Source organism: Adiantum capillus-veneris, unplaced genomic scaffold, assembly GCF_014529385.1.
Source record: "Adiantum capillus-veneris isolate H3 unplaced genomic scaffold, ASM1452938v2 Hic_scaffold_325, whole genome shotgun sequence".
Taxonomy (NCBI): Eukaryota; Viridiplantae; Streptophyta; class Polypodiopsida; order Polypodiales; family Pteridaceae; genus Adiantum; species Adiantum capillus-veneris.
The window spans coordinates 4,129,851-4,148,783 of NW_028221436.1; the positions used below are offsets into that span (position 1 = coordinate 4,129,851).

General features: G+C 41.7%; 1 protein-coding gene across 1 annotated transcript; it reads left to right on the top strand.

The window, feature by feature from the left end:
* The first annotated feature begins 602 nt into the window (after positions 1 to 602).
* Positions 603 to 961, top strand: LOC147417122 (16.9 kDa class I heat shock protein 3-like). The gene is made up of 2 exons (XM_086507858.1): positions 603 to 654; positions 735 to 961. Exons 1-2 carry the CDS (start codon positions 603 to 605, stop codon positions 959 to 961), a joined length of 279 nt encoding a protein of 92 aa, XP_086363984.1.
* Positions 962 to 18,933: the final 17,972 nt, after the last annotated feature.

Sequence of the window (18,933 nt, forward strand, 5' to 3'; positions counted from 1 at the left end):
TTATTGCTTCCAACACTTTGACTTTATTTGACTTTTTGAGCGCTCGTTAGTCAAGTCATGACTCAAGCCACACTAACAGATGGAGGTCAAAAAGACTTGTCTCATAAGTTGATGCAACACAAGATAAACGTGGACATTGTGAGGCATGATTGCAGAATGTTCCTAGCATGGAGATTGTGAGCCACGGTGGTAGAACTTTGCTACCATAAATCAATGGAAACCATCAAGTGTGCAGTAAATAATTGAGGTGCTATTATTGAATGTTCTAAATTTCCACGGGGAGAAACTCTTTTCCTCTGTGTGTGTATGTGTGTGTCTCATAAGGGCATCTTCTTATCTTCGTCAAGCAGAGGCGTTTCAAGCATGTTAGATGGTTGCTATAGCCCCCGCAAGAACAGTAGTAGCCTGCCACGTGTGAGGAGCTGATTTGGCCACTTGTCAAGGGTTGAGTATTGTAGTGCTACAAACGATATAAAGGACGGTGGAATCCAGTGCACAATGCACAACACTGGAAAAGGAGAGAGAGAGAGATCAAGAAGAGAGAGAGAGAGAGAGAGAGAGAGAGAGAGAGAGAGAGAGTAGGTGGATCCCATGACCGACCAATGGATGTGCAAGAGACAGCTGCTGCTTACATTGTCAGCTCCAACCTCTCAGGTATTCTTACTCTTCATAGAGTCCTAATTTCTGAGCTGTGTGGCGGACTTGCTTACAAACGTTTTAATTGGTTTGTTTAGAGTTGCCCATACATGGCGTCCAAGTGCAGGCCGAGAATGGCAACGTGCTTGTTGTAAAATGCGGCCGCGATTTTGGGCGCAGATTTGTGTTCCCGCCCAACGCTAGCGTGGACAATGCAAGGTCCGTTTGGGATGGCCGCCTCCTCACCGTTTCCATCCCTAAAGTACACCGCATTGATAAGTCTCTTCCCACCAAAACCATCCTCATGAAAGTTATCCGGCTTTGACCTACCCAATTTTGAACCTTGCACATATATGTAAATTGTAATCCACTTATCCAGTGTTAGAAAAAAACTAGGGCACAGTGTATTTTAACCGGCTAAAATCATAAAATCTTGGTTAGATTTTGAACTTTCCTTGAAGAAAATCGGCAAATTTACACACGTTTTAGTGTAAATACCGGCAAAAGCTTCAAATTTTGACCAAAAAACGGTAGAATTTCAAGTTTATTTCCTTCGATTAGGGAAAATATATTTTTCTAGCCCTGCACCTATCTCCAGACTCTAGAGTCCTAATTTCTGGCCGGTGGAAAGGGATAGGAGTGCATGAAAAACTATAGGCATCATTCTAGGAAAATGTTAAACTAGCTGGCATCATAGGTAAGCTTGTGCCGTGTGCCAAAGCATCGAAAGCATTGGAATAAAGGCAGACAAAGCATAGAAAGCATTGGAATAAAGGCAGAGAACCAAATATTTCAAGGACTCCATCACCTATTGAAAGAGAGAGCTTATATGTGAGGCTATCCCCTCTATATATACATCATCTCATGTGTGTATTCTACACACTTTGGGGTTCTACTTCTGTGCTCTCTCCTTCTCTCTCAACATGGTATCAGAGCAGTACGTTTTTGTTTTCGATTTTTCTCCTGATCAAAATCGATTTTGCAGAAACTACCTACGAAAAACAGAAGTAGATGTGGTCTACAACTTTGCAGAAGGAAGTTTCTTCAAATTCTGCACCGATTTTGAGTTATCGTTCGTAGACTGCGTACATACCTGAAAAAAAGCTTCCACGTTTTGTTTTTGATTTTTCTGCTAATTGGAAACGATTTTTCAGAAACTATCCACTAAAGAGACCGGAATCGATGTGGTCTACAACTTTGTAGAAGAAAGTTTTTTCAAATTTTGCACCGATTTTGAGTTATCATTCGCGGACTGCGTACATACTTGAAAAGCAACTTTCGCTTTTTGTTTTTAATTTTTCTACTAATTAGAAACGATTTTGCAGAAACTACCAGCGTGAGAGATCGAAATCAATGTGGTCTACAACTTTGCAGAAGGAAGTGTTTTCAAATTCTGCACCGATTTTGAGTTATCGTTCGCGGACTGCATACATACCTAAAAAGCAACTTTCGCTTTTTGTTTTTGATTTTTCTGCTAATTGAAAACGATTTTTTAGAAACTACTCGCGAAACAGACCAGAATTGATGTGGTCTACAACTTTGCAGAAGGAAGTGTTTTCAAATTCTGCACTGATTTTGAGTTATCGTTCGCGGACTGCGTACATACCTGAAAAGCAACTTCCGCTTTTTGTTTTTGATTTTGCTGCTAATTACAAACGATTTTGCAAAAACTACTAGCGAGAGAAATCGAAATCAATGTGGTCTACAACTTTGCAGAAGGAAGTGTTTTCAAATTCTGTACCGATTTTGAGTTATCATTCGCAGACTGCATACATATCTAAAAAGCAAATTTTGCTTTTTGTTTTTGATTTTTCTGCTAATTGAAAACGATTTTTCAGAAACTACTCGCGGGACAGACCAGAATTGATGTGGTCTACAACTTTGCAGAAGGAAGTGTTTTCAAATTCTGCACCGATTTTGAGTTATCGTTCGCGGACTGCGTACATACCTGAAAAGCAATTTTCGCTTTTTGTTTTTTATTTTTCTGCTTATTGAAAACGATTTTGCAGAAACTACCCGCGAAAGAGACCGGAATCGATGTGGTCTACAACTTTGCAGAAGAAACTACCCGCGATGGGATTGGAATCGATGTGGTCTATAACTTTGCAGAAGAAAATTTCTCTAAATTCTGCACCGATTTTGGGTTATCGTCTCGGACTGCGAATATGTTTGAAAATCAAAATTTTACTTTTTGCTTTTGTTTTTTCTCATAATTGAAAACTTCTCAATTATATTTTTCTTCATCAATCATGTATTTGTTACTGACGTAACTTTGCTGCAGAAGCCAGTTACACATCGTTCCGATTCAGTCGACCCGAGCCGTTGATGATCGTCCAAATTCTATCGAGCTACTGTTGGTACATGATCTTTTGTTATATGATATACTCGTTCATTGATTCTCGTATAATTATTCTTTTAGAGATATAGTTTACGTCGTTTTATTGATAATTTCTCATTGATACCATGGTTATTCTCGGTGGTGCCATGATGATATTTCGTTGATACCATGGTTATTCTCGGTGATTCCATGATGATATTTCGTTGATTCCATGGTGATTCTTGTTGATACCAGGATGATGTTTTGTTGATACCATGGTTATTCTCGGTGATACCATGATGTTGTTTCGTTGATACCATGGTTATTCTCGGTGATGCCATGATGATGTTTCGTTGATACCATGGTTATTCTCGGTGATGCCATGATGTTGTTTCGTTGATACAATGATTATTCTCGGTGATATCATGATGCTTTTCGTTGATACCATGATCATTTATTCATTTTTATTGATATAATGATGATATTTTGTTAATACTTTGATGGTATTCATTCATCACTACATTGATAAATGTTGTTTTATGTAGTATATACACATATCATTTGTATCACGTAATCACACATTTTGTACTTTTACGTTTATACTTTATGTACCATATGTTGTCGTGCGTATATATGTCGTCAAAAGAGTGGCGTCGCGAACCATCTCTTATGGCATTGTGAAAGTAATTATTTCATTAACGATGCTAATAATTTTCATGACATGTTTTTTTTTGGAGTCTATGATTTATGTAGGATTGATCAAAGAATTGATTTTATGAAGACAAACTTGGTGACAATAAAAGATTTATGAAGATATGTTTGGTGATGCCATATTGATGACAACATGAAGACATGTTTGGTGATGCGATATTGATGACAAGCTACACAGCAGATTCACGAAGACACTTTTGATTACAAGCTAATGATAGCTTTTACACCTCTTTATTGAACCTTTGTATTCATTATTGTATTTGATAGGATAGGAGTAATGTAACTCCTCATAAAACATTCATTGTAAAAGGAGTGATGTAGCTCCTCGTAAACATTTGTATATTCAATGATTTTTATAATATAACGGTGGGTGTATATAGAGCTGTGGGTTTTTCCCTTGATCCCCCAAGGGTTTTTTCATCCACAGTTAGGGACCCTTATTTGAGCGGGGGTGTTGAGCTTATATGTGAAGCTACTCAATATATGGCTTCTCTATATATGGCACCCAGGTCCCCTCTATATATACACCATCTCATGTGTGTATTCTACACACTTTGGGGTTCTACTTCTGTGCTCTCTCCTTCTCTCTCAACAGGGACTTGGGTGCCATATATAGAGAAGCCATATATTGAGCTGCTTCACATATAAGCTCAACACCCCCACTCAAATAAGGGTCCCTAATTGTGGGTGAAAAAACCCTTGGGGGATCAAGGGAAAAACCCACAGCTCTATATACACCCATCGTTATATTATAAAAATCATTGAATATACAGATGTTCATGAGGAGCTACATCACTCCTTTTACAATGAATATTTTATGAGGAGCTACATCACTCCTTTTACAATGAATTTTTTATGAGGAGTTACATTACTCCTATCCTATCAAACACGTTAATGAATACAAAGGTTCAATAACGAGATGTAAAGGCTATCGATTAGCTCGTAATCAGAAGTGTCTCCATGAATCTTCTATGTAGCTTGTCATCACTATCGTATCACCTAACATATCTTCATGTTGTCATCAATATGACATCACCAAACATATCTTCATAAATCTTTTATTATCACCAAGTTTGTCTTCATAAAATCAATTCTTTGATGAATCCTACATAGATCATAGACTCAAAAAAAAACATAGTCATGAAAATTATTAGCATCGTTAGTGAAATAATTTTCGTTAACAATTCCATAAGAGATGGTTCGCAACGCCACTCTTTTGACGACATATATACGCACGAAAACATATGGTACATAGAGTATGAACGTAAAAGTACAAGATGCGTGATTACGTGATGCAAATGATATGTGTATATACTACATAAAACAACATTTATCAACGTAGTGATCAATGAATATCATCAAAGTATTAACAAAACATCATCATTGTATCAATAAAAATGAATAAATCATCATGGTATCAACGAAAAGCATCATTACATCATCGAAAATAATCATTGTATCAATGAAACAACATCATGGCATCACCGAGAATAACCATGGTATCAACGAAACAACATCATGGTATCACCAAGATTAACCATGGTATCAACGAAACAACATCATGATATCACCGAGGATAACCATGGTATCAACGAAACAGCATCATGGTATCAACGAAACAACATCATGGTATCACCGAGAATAACCATGGTATCAATGAAACAACATCATGGTATCACCAAGAATAACCATGGTATCAACGAAACAGCATCATGGTATCAACAAAAATCACCATGGAATTAACGAAATATCATCATGGAATCACCGAGAATAACCATGGTATCAACGAAACATCATCATGGCATCACCGAGAATAACCATGGTATCAATGAAATATCATCATGGTATCAACAAAAATCACCATGACCAAAGTACTAACAAAGCATCATCATGGTACCATCAAAATCACTATGGTATCAACGAGAAATTATCAATAAAACGACGTAAACTATATCTCTAAAAGAATAATTTTACGAGAATCAATGAATGAGTATATCATATAACAAAAGATCATGTACCAACTGTAGATCGATAGAATTTGGACGATCATCAACTGCTCGACTGAATTGGAATGATATGTAACTGGCTTCTGCAGCAAAGTTACGTCAGTAACAAATATATGATTGATGAAGAAAAAATATAATTGAGAAGTTTTCAATTATGAGAAAAATCAAAAGCAAAAAGTAAAATTTTGCTTTTCAAACATATTCACAGTTCGCGAACGATAACCCAAAATCGGTGCAGAATTTAGAGAAAATTTCTTCTTGAACGTTATAGACCACATCAATTCCGATGGCTCAAGCGAATAGTTTCTCATCGATTTTGATGCCTGCAGCGGCTAGTTTCTTCTGCAAAGTTGTAGACCACATCGATTCCGATCCCTCACGCGGGTAGTTTCTGCAAATCATTTTCAATTAGAAGAGAAATCAAAAACAGAAAGCAGAAGTTGCTTTTCGGGTATGTACGCAATCCGCGAACGATAACTCAAAATCCGTGTAGAATTTGAAAAAACTTCCTTCTGCAAAGTTGTAGACCACATCAATTCCGATCTGTTGTGCGAGTAGTTTCTGCAAAATTGTTTTCAATTAGCAGAGAAATCAAAAACAAAAAACGGAACATGCTTTTCAGGCATGTACGCAGTCCGCGAACGATAACTCAAAACCGGTGTAGAATTTGAAAAAACTTCCTTCTGCAAAGTTGTAGACCATGTCGATTCCGGTCTCTCAGTGAGGTAGTTTCTGCAAAATCGTTTTCAATTAGCAGAAAAATCAAAAACAAAAAGCGGAAGTTGCTTTTTAGACATGTACGCAGTCCACGAACGATAACTCAAAATCGATGAAGAATTTGAAAAAACTTCCTTCTGCAAAGTTGTAGACCACATCGATTCCGATCGCTCCCTTGAAGTGTTTCTGAAAAATCATTTTCAGTTAGGAGAAAAATCGAAAACAAAAAAGTACTGCTCTGATACCATGTTGAAAGAGAAAGAGAGAGCACATAATTAGAACCCCAAAGTGTGTAGAATACACACATGAGATGATGTATATATAGAGGGGACCTAGGTGCCATATATAGAGAAGCCATATATTGAGTAGCTTCACATATAAGCTCAACAATTAGTTGGGTTCAAAGTAAAAGCCAGAGGAACTAACACTAACCTATTTGGTAGCGGGTCGCCACTGCGACAAACATCCATGGCATAGCCTTCAAGCACTAGCATACTCTTGTGAAGACTTAGATGGGTGGATGGATTGGACAGGGAGACTCTTTATAGATGTGAACCTCAAGAATTGAACCTGACAAGAAAGGATATCCTTCTTTATAAGGTAATCAACAACTCAAAGACTAAAAAATCTTTCTATCTTCTATCGCATCACACTATTTCAATTACAAAAATGGATTTGGATAGCCATAGGACTCTAAGGGGAAAATTGTACCAAATATAGTAGCATTATGACAAGGTAGAACATCACGGTACATCATGAACCTGTGAGTGTGTGTGCGCGCGGTGCGGTGCGATGCATGCGGGGAAGGGGAGGCATACCAGACGGTGTGGGTGGAGCAACCTTTGGAAGTTGTGAGTGAGGTTCTCCTTATTCATATATGTATAATGAATAAGGGCATGTATCCATGGTGGGCGCGCGGTTGGGGGCATGTACACATGGTGGAGGAGCAGCCGAACACCGGACGTCCAGCTCGGGCGAAAGGCGTAGCGCCTTTACCCCAACAAACTCTCACTTAAAGGCGATGCGCGGATAAGTGAGACCTACTAGATAAACTACTAGTATGTAGAAGAAACTAAGTGAGAATCTCTCTCAACATATGCCCAAATGGCTCACTATCTCGATCTACACACAATTGTTTTGGCTATGGTGGTAGGCAAGAATGCATACTTCTGCTAGAGCCTGAGCCACAGAGCACTCTGTATGGTCTGCAAAACTCCACTATGCATCATGCTAGTGTCAGTCAATCGCACGACTAACACCCCTACTACGCCAAATGCTCCCACTCCAGCTGCTAGTAAATCAAGCCTCGACACTAACAAGTCGAACATGAGACGCTCGAATGCAAACAAAATATGCACCACCCTAGTTGTACTCGCCTCCCTTGCGCAATCTGCAATGTCTCGTCTCCTCTCAAAGCATGCTAGCAACAAAATTGAGAATGCACTGTCTCGAACCTCACACACATGGATAGCATATAACAGACCGATGCGTGATCCCCTGGCAATCACTAATAAATCGCAATGCATCTGGAAAGAATGCTCTCTAAGAAGTATTTAACAACCAAATTTTTTCAACTGTCTCACTCAGATCAAGTTCTATCTTAGCTGGGGAACGTAGCACACATGTTGTAGCGTGTATGATGCACCATTGGGAAACGACAAACAAATGTCTCCTGTACCCTCCATGTCAAATGCCAAACCATCGACCAAGTGTAGACAACCAAAACTCCCACTATAGAAGGTGCTAAACCAGTCATGATGGAGTCTCACATAAAATCTGCATCCTCATCTAACACCCAATGTGGGGAAGTGTCACTGCTCAAAGACATGCAATCAAGAGGAACACTAAAGGCAAATGTGACATCACTGTCACTGGCATATGAAGCCACTGCTCTCGCATGTTTCAAAACCTCATGTGCACCATGCATAGGTCTTCTTCTTTGTTGTCTCATACACCTAAAACAATGGTGCCTAATGTGCCCCATGTGACCACAATGCCAACAAGGCAAGTATCGGCAAGAACGAGACCGTTGTGTCGTTTGTGTTGTGGAATCCTGGGGGATTCACTCTATATAAAAAAGGAGATGCCACCTACGAGCGGAAAACTTTGATAAAACTCCTATATTATACGACTCATATTAGGAAATATGACCCCCCTTTCTACGCTTATACAACAATCAATAAAGAAAACTATCATACCCCTATCTTACATATAAAATTTAGGTCTCACGTGATCTAACTGAGTAAAACTAGTCAAAGAGTGTGTAGCATAATGACTAGCAACATACTAAGGAACCGCTTCTATTGATAACTAGATGTATCAATCAGCGTGCACTCTAGCTATAAATCCAATTTTGACCCATCCAAAGCCTATGTAAATCAACCCTTGACCTACTCCAAATCAGCCCTTATCTATGACCGACTTGATGCAAAATTTGATGTGTGACCTGCTAAAAAACTTCCCGAAAATTCATCTGAGTTCTAGTGCACACCAGTGATCAATCATTACAAGTAATCAACCCAGGTCAGTCCCCCCCCCTCCCCCCCTTCCCTTATTTTTAAGCTTGGGAGATAAATTATTGGGGACCTGCCCCTAACGCATACGCTTATGTATCTTGCAAAAAAGAAACCCCTCCCCTGCACTTACGTGGTGCGATAAGTTTTCCATGCTGAATCCCTCATGTGTGGAATTGAGATCTTTTGAGCCAGGCACAACGGCGTTGGCACCATCAATCTGCGTAAAAGGGACTTCAAGAAGGAAAATCAAAAGCATGGTTCAACATTTGTTAATAAGTCTCAGAGAATTCTTTTTAGTCCAGGAAGCACATCATGAGATGGTGAGATTGGGGCTGCTCGAAAAGAGTGTCACGCTAGGCACTACATTGCTTGATATGTATGTCAGATGTGGTGCACTGGCAAAGGCACAAGAAATTTTCGATGAGCTACCTACTTAGAGTATGTTCTCATGGACTATGTTAATCTCAGGTTATTGCCAACATGGGCTTGGAAATAAGGATGTTGTTTGCTTCGACAGAATGAGGTGTGCGGGCTTGTGTCTCCAGATGCGGTGACCTTTTGATTCTTGATTAAAATTCTTGACTGCAGCACTAGGGTAAAGGGGCCAACTTCAGGCCACCTAAGAGGAAACACACACTCCGGAAAGCACGCTAAACAGAATCGAGTGCTTAGATGCTCAAAATGAAGATCGAGATCGTCTCTACCAACAACAAAAATCTGGAATCAAGTTGCATTTATACAGGCAAAGAACGCCCGCACAACATTTTTTATGTGTGTAAAAAATGGGTGTAAATAGGAAACCAGAATGGGAGGGCATTTAGAGCCATTGTGCCAACAACGCTTGAACCCAAGATCTAATGGCCACGATTGCAAGTTGGCTACATTGTCCACCCCAACTCTCACCCATTTGTGTTTGACAATGGGTCCGAAAGTGCACAAAAAAATGACCCCAGCAGTCCCCCTACAGGGGGGTGGTTTTTTTATTGGCCCCTTTACCCTATTGCAAGCATCTCTATATCCGGAGCAAATAAAGGGGACAAAGCAAAAACGAAAGGTGTCATGGGCACGGGGCACCGCTCGGAGTACACACAGACACACACACACGCGCACACATGTAGGAAGCAATGCCGTAGGCGCATCAGAGCATGCCCACGCTTGATGCAAGCTATGTGTATCTAACAAAGGGGGTTTCCTAAAATCATCAATTTTGTGTATAGTGAGGTGGGAAATGGCAAGCTCAAATACGAGTCAGTGCAGAAGGTGGGCGCAGCAGCAGAGTTGGTGGCTACTCCATGCGTAGACTAGGGATTGAGCTCGACTCTGTAATCAACGGGCAGCATCCTGGTGTGCGGCAACAAAGGACTGAGCGACAAGTTGTAGTAGCCCTGAGAAGTTGGCAGCACAAAGGCTCAACCGGCATGGAGGTGCCCAAATAGGTCATTGGCCATCCACCACCGACAACCAGGGGTAGAGTAGCACCAAAAGAGGTTCATTGAGAGAGGAGTGGGCAACATCTCATGTACGGGCAAGGAGTTTTGGATAAGTCTTCCAAAGCGCTCATAGGTGGCTCAACATCATCGGATAGAGCATGGCGGTGAAGCGAAAGAAACCACACGCACACACATACCTACACAGCGATGTCACCAATGAGATTCACGACCCATGTCTGCAGCTCACTTAACTTGTTTTTGGTGATTTGTTGAGTTATTGTTATTTACCTTATTTTATCTTAGGGAATGTTCACATGTATGCAATGACGAAAATGATATGACAATGAATAAAACCCCTAAAGCCTTTTCTGCTTTTAATGACGACGATATGTTATATGGGATTAGACACTACCGTGATGCGCGAATGTGATCGGCAGTAATACCTTCTCGGTGTAAAGCCCCATTCCTTGTAAATCACTACTGAGGTTAACAGGTAAGCCTAAACCCAAGGTTAGCTATAGTATACCAAAAAATCTAAGGTTAGGGCAAAAAGAAAAAACCCCACATGATGGTAGCTCGGTAGTAGCACCAGGTTGCGAGAAAACCTAAAACTTGTGGTTGAGAGTAAAACTAAAACTTTGTGTATCATGAGAGTCCAAGTTAAGTTCTAGAGGGCATCGAGACATAAATTATGCCAAGTTTGACTGAAGAGGCCGATTGTTGGGGCCAGCACAACTTGGGTAGACACATGTGTGAACACCTCATAAATGCCATTATAAGGCTTATGTTAACCTAATGAAAGGCCTCTTTTCATTACACATTTTTGTGTTCTCTCTCTCTCTCTCTCTCTCTCTCTCTCTCTCTCTCTCTCTCTCTCTCTCTCTCTCTCTCTCTCTCTCTCTCTCTCTCTCTCTCTCTCTCTCTCTCTCTCTCTCTCTCTCTGTGCCATGTCTATATGAGACCCTGTCCACTTGTGTGCCAAGCTCAACAATGTGAACGCCAAAAATGGCAGCAAAGTGGGAGGTAATTCGACCACTACACAATCATGAACCAACCATGTCCAATCGCACCAAAATTGATGCTCACAATATGCCATAAAACAACTCCACAATCTGTTATCTGCAAGCATAAACTAGGACAAAATCACCAACCAAGCATAAAGCACATAACCATATATAAAAGTAGAAAACAAACTAGCTCAAAACGCATCCCACAAGAAATTTCTTGCAAAAATATGCAAAAAACCTGTGAAAATTGTGGTTGTCAAAGTCTGTAGCCACACAAGCACGCTAATCCACAAACCTACGGGATGGGTACAAGAAAACCAAATTGTGTCCAAGCTGACAAAATCTATTAAAGTGATAGTAAACAATTGATCACTAAACCGTCAGAGAGTAAACTGCAAATAAGCATAAACCATGGCGAGAATCTAGAAAAAAAATCTGACAAACTTTCCCTTGAAAACTAAGCAAACTCAAAAATGTCATCAAATACGCATGGAAATAAACACATAATGTCTCAATATCAAAATCCACAAATGGCATACATAGCACTAGCAAAACCCTGGCAAAACAACCTACTCTTGAACGAGTGGCTCTATGGACGTATACCTGACCAAAAACACCTATAAACCTTGAACCTGCTACCTGCAAGCTATACCAAGATCAAAATGGATCCGCATAATGCATACATAGCATGAAACTGCACCAACTTGTGCAAACCAACTCTCTGTAATGCCCCACACAGTCATACATGAGCACTACATGTGTCACATAATCCACACTAGAAAGATTGTGCAACCTGTGAGCAAAACCGCTAGGAAACTGTCACACTACCTCATCGATCGATAAACACATCGATCGAAAACTCCATTTAAGAGCCAAGTACGCTGGAGAAAAATCCGCTCTAAAATGGTCCGTCAGAGCTGTATCTGTTGGTATGTGCCATCGAAGCCAAAAACTGGAGAATCGTCAAAGGTCGAAACTCCATGGAGACTATGTCGGAGTCAAATCCGCTGCTAGAGGACAGACAATGCCACTCTTTCTCTAATGTTCTCTTGCTCTGTCGAGGTCAGAAAGTCAGCAATGCCCCCGAGGCGTCCACTAGGACATATATGTAAGATATCACGTGCAAACAAAATAAGGGATTTATAATTAGGTACATTTACAAAAAAATATACTTACATAGTCGGTATTTTAATTGGGAAAGTGAAAATTTTCATACATAAGGGCTAGTTTTTTCACAAAAATGAATACATAAGGGGTACACACAAAACTTGAAAATATACAGGTAAGGAATTAATTAAATACCTCTTGTTTGCAGGTGCTATATGAGGTTTTTACATAGTGGACTCCCCGGGTCGATGCCGTCTTTTGCGGTCGGGAAAAAGAACGATAGCCGAATATCCGCGTGATCAGTGCCAAAAACGATGCGTAACAGCTAATCACCGATGCTTGAGGCCGATGCCGAGCCAATGCAAAACACCAAGAAGAACACTAAAGTCGAGCCCCTAAACCACTGTCATAAATTGATGCCAATAGTTGATGCTCGAAGCCGTAGATGAGGAATGCCGAGAAAATCATCGAATCAATGCAGAAAAATAATGCCAAGATCATCTCCTACGGGTTGGATGGGAGTCTCCAATGCCGAGAAGAATGCCAAGAAGAATTGTGCTGATGTCAATGTCATCTCCCTCCACAGGACGGGAGTGGCTAATGCCGAGGAGAATTCCAAGAGAAAATGGGATGATTCCTGGTGATGCTTGGGCTTACTCGTGGAAGTCACAGTTTCTCAAGCTCTCTCTCTCTCTCTCTCTCTCTCTCTCTCTCTCTCTCTCTCTCTCTCTCTCTCTCTCTCTCTCTCTCTCTCTCTCTCTACCTCACTCTTTCGCTCTCTCACTACAACAAAAAAGGAGGCCTTCGACACAAGTTTCGACCCATATCGTCGAAAAAACCATCGATATAGGCGTCCTTACAAAAACATTGCTATATGCGTCGATATACACGTCGAAAGGTAATATTATTGACGCATATTTTGATGGGCTTAGTGATTCATATAGCGACGACCATAACAAAAAAAAAATCTTGGGTAGAGGACAGGTAGCCTGGCCTGTGCCCAGTGAAAAGATGGACACAGCCACAACCAGATTGCCTGTCCTCTGCCCAAGAAAACGAGCAACACCAAAATCAACCGTGCTCTTGCAGAAATTTTGGTAGAGTTCCCTTTGTTTTTACATAAACTTAAAAAAAAAAAAACCATATCATGTATACACCTCCTACATGCTATCCATGTAGGATCTCACATGAGATTTAAGGCCAATAAAAGAAATGAAATGAACTTTGTGCAAAACCATAACCAACTTAAAACCATAACCATAACGAACTTATTTTTTGCAAAACCATAACCAAATTAAAACCATAACCGGCCATAACCATATTGATCAAAACATAATGCAGATAACCATAACCATAAGCATAACCAGAAAGTTAAACATAACCATAAACAAAACAATAACCATAACCATGTCTATACAAGAATAGGAGAAATAACAATGTCTATACTACAGCTCAATGACAATAACCATAACCATAAGGAAAACAATAACCATAACCATGTCTGAACAATAACCATAACCATATACGTCTATACAAAAAAAAGACAGAGAAGCGTGTCTGTGTCTCACAAAGCATATATATGAAATCCACTGATGACTAGGCATCACAACCTGCACATAGGACAAGTCACAAAATTAGTATTGATATTACTTCACGTATACTTATTTAATTAAATCAACTCACACATATTAACGTCTCACCTCAATCGATCATCGAGACTCTAAGGCCTCCCAGTCTACAGGATCTCCTGAAGCATCAAGATCATTCAATACTTCATAGATACCTATACGATATCCATCTGTCTCCTCCTGGCGTGTAAGGGCTCGATGCATCACAAGATTCTGCGTTTATATAAAAATCAAAGTAATAAGAATACATGATTCATCACGTTTAAAAAAACGCCATAGCTAGGATTGGATTGGAAACTCACAAACTCATAGAGAAAGGTGTCGAAGCCTCCGCTACCAAGATGAGATGGCCCCTTGGTCATCTATCATATCTGCATGGCCTGACGCTGGTGTCTGAATCGCGTGTCCGCTGCCCACTCATCCTCTCTGATCTGCTGTCACGTCTCATGTGGGATGCCTGAAGGCTTCGACGAGCAGGTCCTGAAAGCCTACCGAGCTGCATCTTGTCGATGTTTCACGGTGTCTTGTGCAACACCCTTGAACCACCTCCTCGAAAACAGTCTTTGAACTCGGAGCAGGCTTGTACTCTCTCATGATGTTATCCACTATATAACTGACTTTGTCCTCATCCTAGTCAGGCCAAGGCGTCAGAATGCTGGTCGAAAAATGTAGCTCGACGAGCTGGCGAATCCCCTATCTCATCTCAGTCTCGACTCTATCCATGTCAACAGAACCATCTGCCCGTACAGTATAGAGCTTGGAGGCTCTAGGATCGTGTGCCCCCCAAGGTGTCTGAGGTGTGCTAAGAGGTGTGTCGAGAGGTGTGCCTGGGTAGGATGGGGGTCGTGAGTGAGGAGGGGTCGAAGCATCTATGGACCCTCCTCCTTAGCAACCACCACGTCCACCTGACGATCGTCGAGATCGGCGAGTGCGTGTGTGCTGCGGAGATGAGGACATAGATGCCTCTGCCGCACCCCTAGGTCTTGAAGCAGCCGTGATGGGAGACCTCCCAAGCATCGTACCCGTAGCCCCCCCCCCCCCCCCTCCCATAGGCGTCTCTCCCCCCATGGATGTACCCTCATAGGTGTCGGACCCTCGGGTGTGAATCCCGGAGGAGTAGTACCTGTGCCTCTGGCTACCCAGTACTAAGATGCCTCTGCCATCTGGCTGGGCGTCATCTGTGCGACGAAGCCCATAAATGCATCTGCAGTCATAGAAGCGGGATCTGGAAACTAGTCTGCCATACTAAAGTCCTGCACAAAGAAAGTAAAATAAAGCATCTGAACACCTTTGTTTAAATTAAATTTAAGCTTAATCTTAAATCATCATCTTCACACAAACACTTACATGCCTAGGCCTCGACGAGTGAGGCATCATCGATAAGATCTTGCACCGTATCATCGTCTATCTCTAATTGTAGACATAACTCTACCCCAACTCGTTCTGGCAGATTGTCTTCATCCATTGCATCTTCATCTACAAGTGTCAATTCTGCCTCGTCTGCGTCGTCCCTCGTATATCTGTCAGCTTCCTCCGCCATACCTTCATCCATCTCATGTAATGTCAGATTAGTATCTTCTTTGTATGACTGACTTTCCTCCAGGAGCTCTTGCGCTTCAAATACTTATTTATTTCTCGGAGCAACCTGAACCACAAACCACCATTGTCGCTCTCGAGGGACCGGTACAAAGACCACTTGCTCGCAATGTTCGGGGAGAGAACATGTGTCGCTCGCATCTGTCCAAACCTTTGTAGAATCTATTTGCACAAGCTTGTTTCTATCTCTGCGTACCGTTGCATTGCGACCAGAAGTAATCACCTTGAACCACTTCACATCCAACAAAAACATCTCAAACTGCCTGAAGATGACTTTCAGGATATCTAACACCATACCACAGTAATCCAGGTTGCTAGTGCTCTCATTCGTGTCTCTTCTGCTATCAATTTGTTGTGTTCTAAAATGTTTTCCATGCGACCACAGTGCCATGTATGTATGATACTTCCAGTCACATCCAATAGCCAGCTCCTCCTCTTCTAGAGATATGGGTTCTCCGATCTGTCGAGCTGCTCTCACTGTCTTGTCCAACCATGCCATTGTAGGGAATTCAGGTAGAGGAGCGAGATAGTCTGGAAAGGGTAAGCCTCTGGAAAGGGTAAGCCTGAAATCATGTCGCTCCCTATTGCGTCTCTCTTTCTCTTCTTCGTACCTTTCAAGCCATTTTTGCATCGGCTCTAAATTTAGTATACAGAACTTCATTATCTTTTCTCGCATGGCGCCGTTCATTTTGTTTGGCACCCCTTGCCCTTGCGACTCCTCTCCCACCAGTCTTGCATCCTCCTCATCGCTCCACAGTCGAGGCATTTCTGGGTTAGAAACGGATAGAAATTCAGTCATCAAGACAAGAGACTCTTGCACCAGCCATCCTTTTACCATGCTCCCCTCTGGAAGCGCTTTTTGGCGAACAAAACCCTTAAGAATTTTCATGAACCGCTCTAGAAAGAACATCCAGCGGCTGTGGACTGTACCTGCCACTGCAACCTCATCTACTACATGGACGGGAAAGTGCATTTGGATAGTTAGGCAGCTCGTGGGTAGATACTCCTCAATCATGCAAACTGCCTCAATGGAGTTAGCCCTTGCGACTGCAATAGATTCCTCCTGTATCTCCTTGGAAGAGATTCACCGCACTAGCTCTGAAATCTTGTATATGCAGGTCCGCACTTCCTCCGTTAAACACCCCTTGATCGCAATTGGAAGAATGAATTGCAAGAACTTATGCCAAGTCGCATTTTTCAAAATGAGTGGATCTACTATGGTTTTGGAATTTTTTCCCAAAACCCTGAAAGGACACTTTTATGTCCTGTTAGGTTACCATTCTAGTGTTAATGGATGATCAAAATGGACCTCAATTCACTTCTTTTCATTTAACTCAAAGAATCCAGATAAATGTTCATGTGTCCAGGAAATTTTTTTCTAGCAGCACATAGTCTTTATGTTTGGGCCAAGAAGATTATGAGAGATCCTGGAATGTCCTTTGCCTGTTGTAATTCTGATGATTAACTATGAAAACTCATTTGATGTGCATGTGTTTGTCCTTATCTAAAGTTGTGTTCCATTGAAGTTTTTGGGGATTGGGGTCAGTAAAAAGTTTGGGTTCTTGCACGTGTTTTTGAAGGGGTTATCAAAGCATTGTAACTTGGGTAGCCATGGCTTTCTCTTATCCGGAATTTCATGGAAGAAGTGATGAGAACATGTGGAAGACTTTTTGGAAAAGATGGAGGCTGCCTGCATTAGTAACCAGATTCATGACTCGACATAGATGTTATGTCTTCTCCAAATTTGTTTGAAGAGTGATGCACGAGTTTGGTCCAAAGCCTTTGAACAGGAGTTTCGTGTGGCTGATCCACCTGTAAGATTGAGTTGGGACAATCTAAGGCATGGATTGCAAGTGGAGTTTGTGAAGACAGAAGATCCTGACAAAGTATGGAAAGAAGTACAAGGTTTGGTGCAAAAGGAAGGTGAGCTAGTAGATGTGTACATACATAAGTTCTCATTGGCATGGGAGCGAATGTGTAAGGCCTTAGCACCACAAGTACCCCCGCCTGACATGATGAAGAAGGAGAGGTTCTTGGATGGTCTTTGGGAGAATATACGTTGGAGAGTGGAGCTAAAGAAGCCTATGAAATATGAAGATGCACTAGAGGTAGCAAGGAACAAAGAGTGGAAGCTGAGGAAAATGAGCCAGTTAGGGGTGGAGTCTTTGCGCATGAGGTCTGAGTTTAAGCCTTTGGACACTTTACAAGGTCACATGCCAGGGGTTCATCATGAACCAGTGTTTTGTGTTACTCCTCAAGTTATGCCAGCAGTGGTCACTACAGCAGTGCAAGATGATGGGCTAATGTAAAGAATGAGGATGCAAGAGAGCTACACAAGACAAGCACAAAGCACACAGAGATGGAAAGCTTCTTCTTCTTCTTCACAGAAAAGAGAGTCCAAAATGACTAAGTGCTAAAGCTGAAGAGTAGCACATATGTACATGCGGTCACTAAGTTTGAAATCGCTAGAAGCGTACTAAGCTGGCACTATATGTGTAGTCCAGCTGTAGAATCACTGGCAGAGATCCTCCGTGTCGGTCACCTAACGCGCTAGTGAGTAAATGATGTAAGCGGCCAAGACCTGTAGTGGATGCCAGCTCAAGGTGTAGAGCTCGACATCTCAACACTCCCCCTCGAGCTCTGCATGTTGCAGAGTCCAAGCATAGTCCGGAAACGTCGAAGCTTCTCAGCTCCGAGGGCCTTGGTAAAGATATCCACTATCTTCTCCTCTGTGCTGACGTAGACCAAGTCGATGTCAGCCACCAACACTCGCTCTCGAACGTAGTGGTAATGGACCTCTATGTGTTTGGTCCTGGCATGGAACACTGGGTTCCTAGCCAACTGCATGCTACTGAGGTTGTCACAATGGATGAAAATCTGATGGTCCACCTGCACTCCCAAGTCCTCAAGTAATGTGCGTAGCCAAGCTACCTCGCACGCCGCAACTGTTGCACCTCTGTACTCGGCCTCTGTGCTCGATAAAGCAACCGTAGGCTACTTTTTGCTGCTCCAAATAACACCAGCACTCCCAAAAGAGAACATGAAGCCACTCGTAGATCTCCTATCAACAATGCTACCTGCCCAATCTGCATCTGTATACCCATACAATGCTAATGGTGCATCTGCTGCATAGAACAATGCGTAGTCAAGAGTCCCTTGCACATACCTAAGTGTGCATCGTACTCCATCCAAATGTGGCTTCCTCGAAAGCTTCATGAACTGACTCTCCAAGCCTACTATGTAGCTCAAGTCTGGCCTCGTG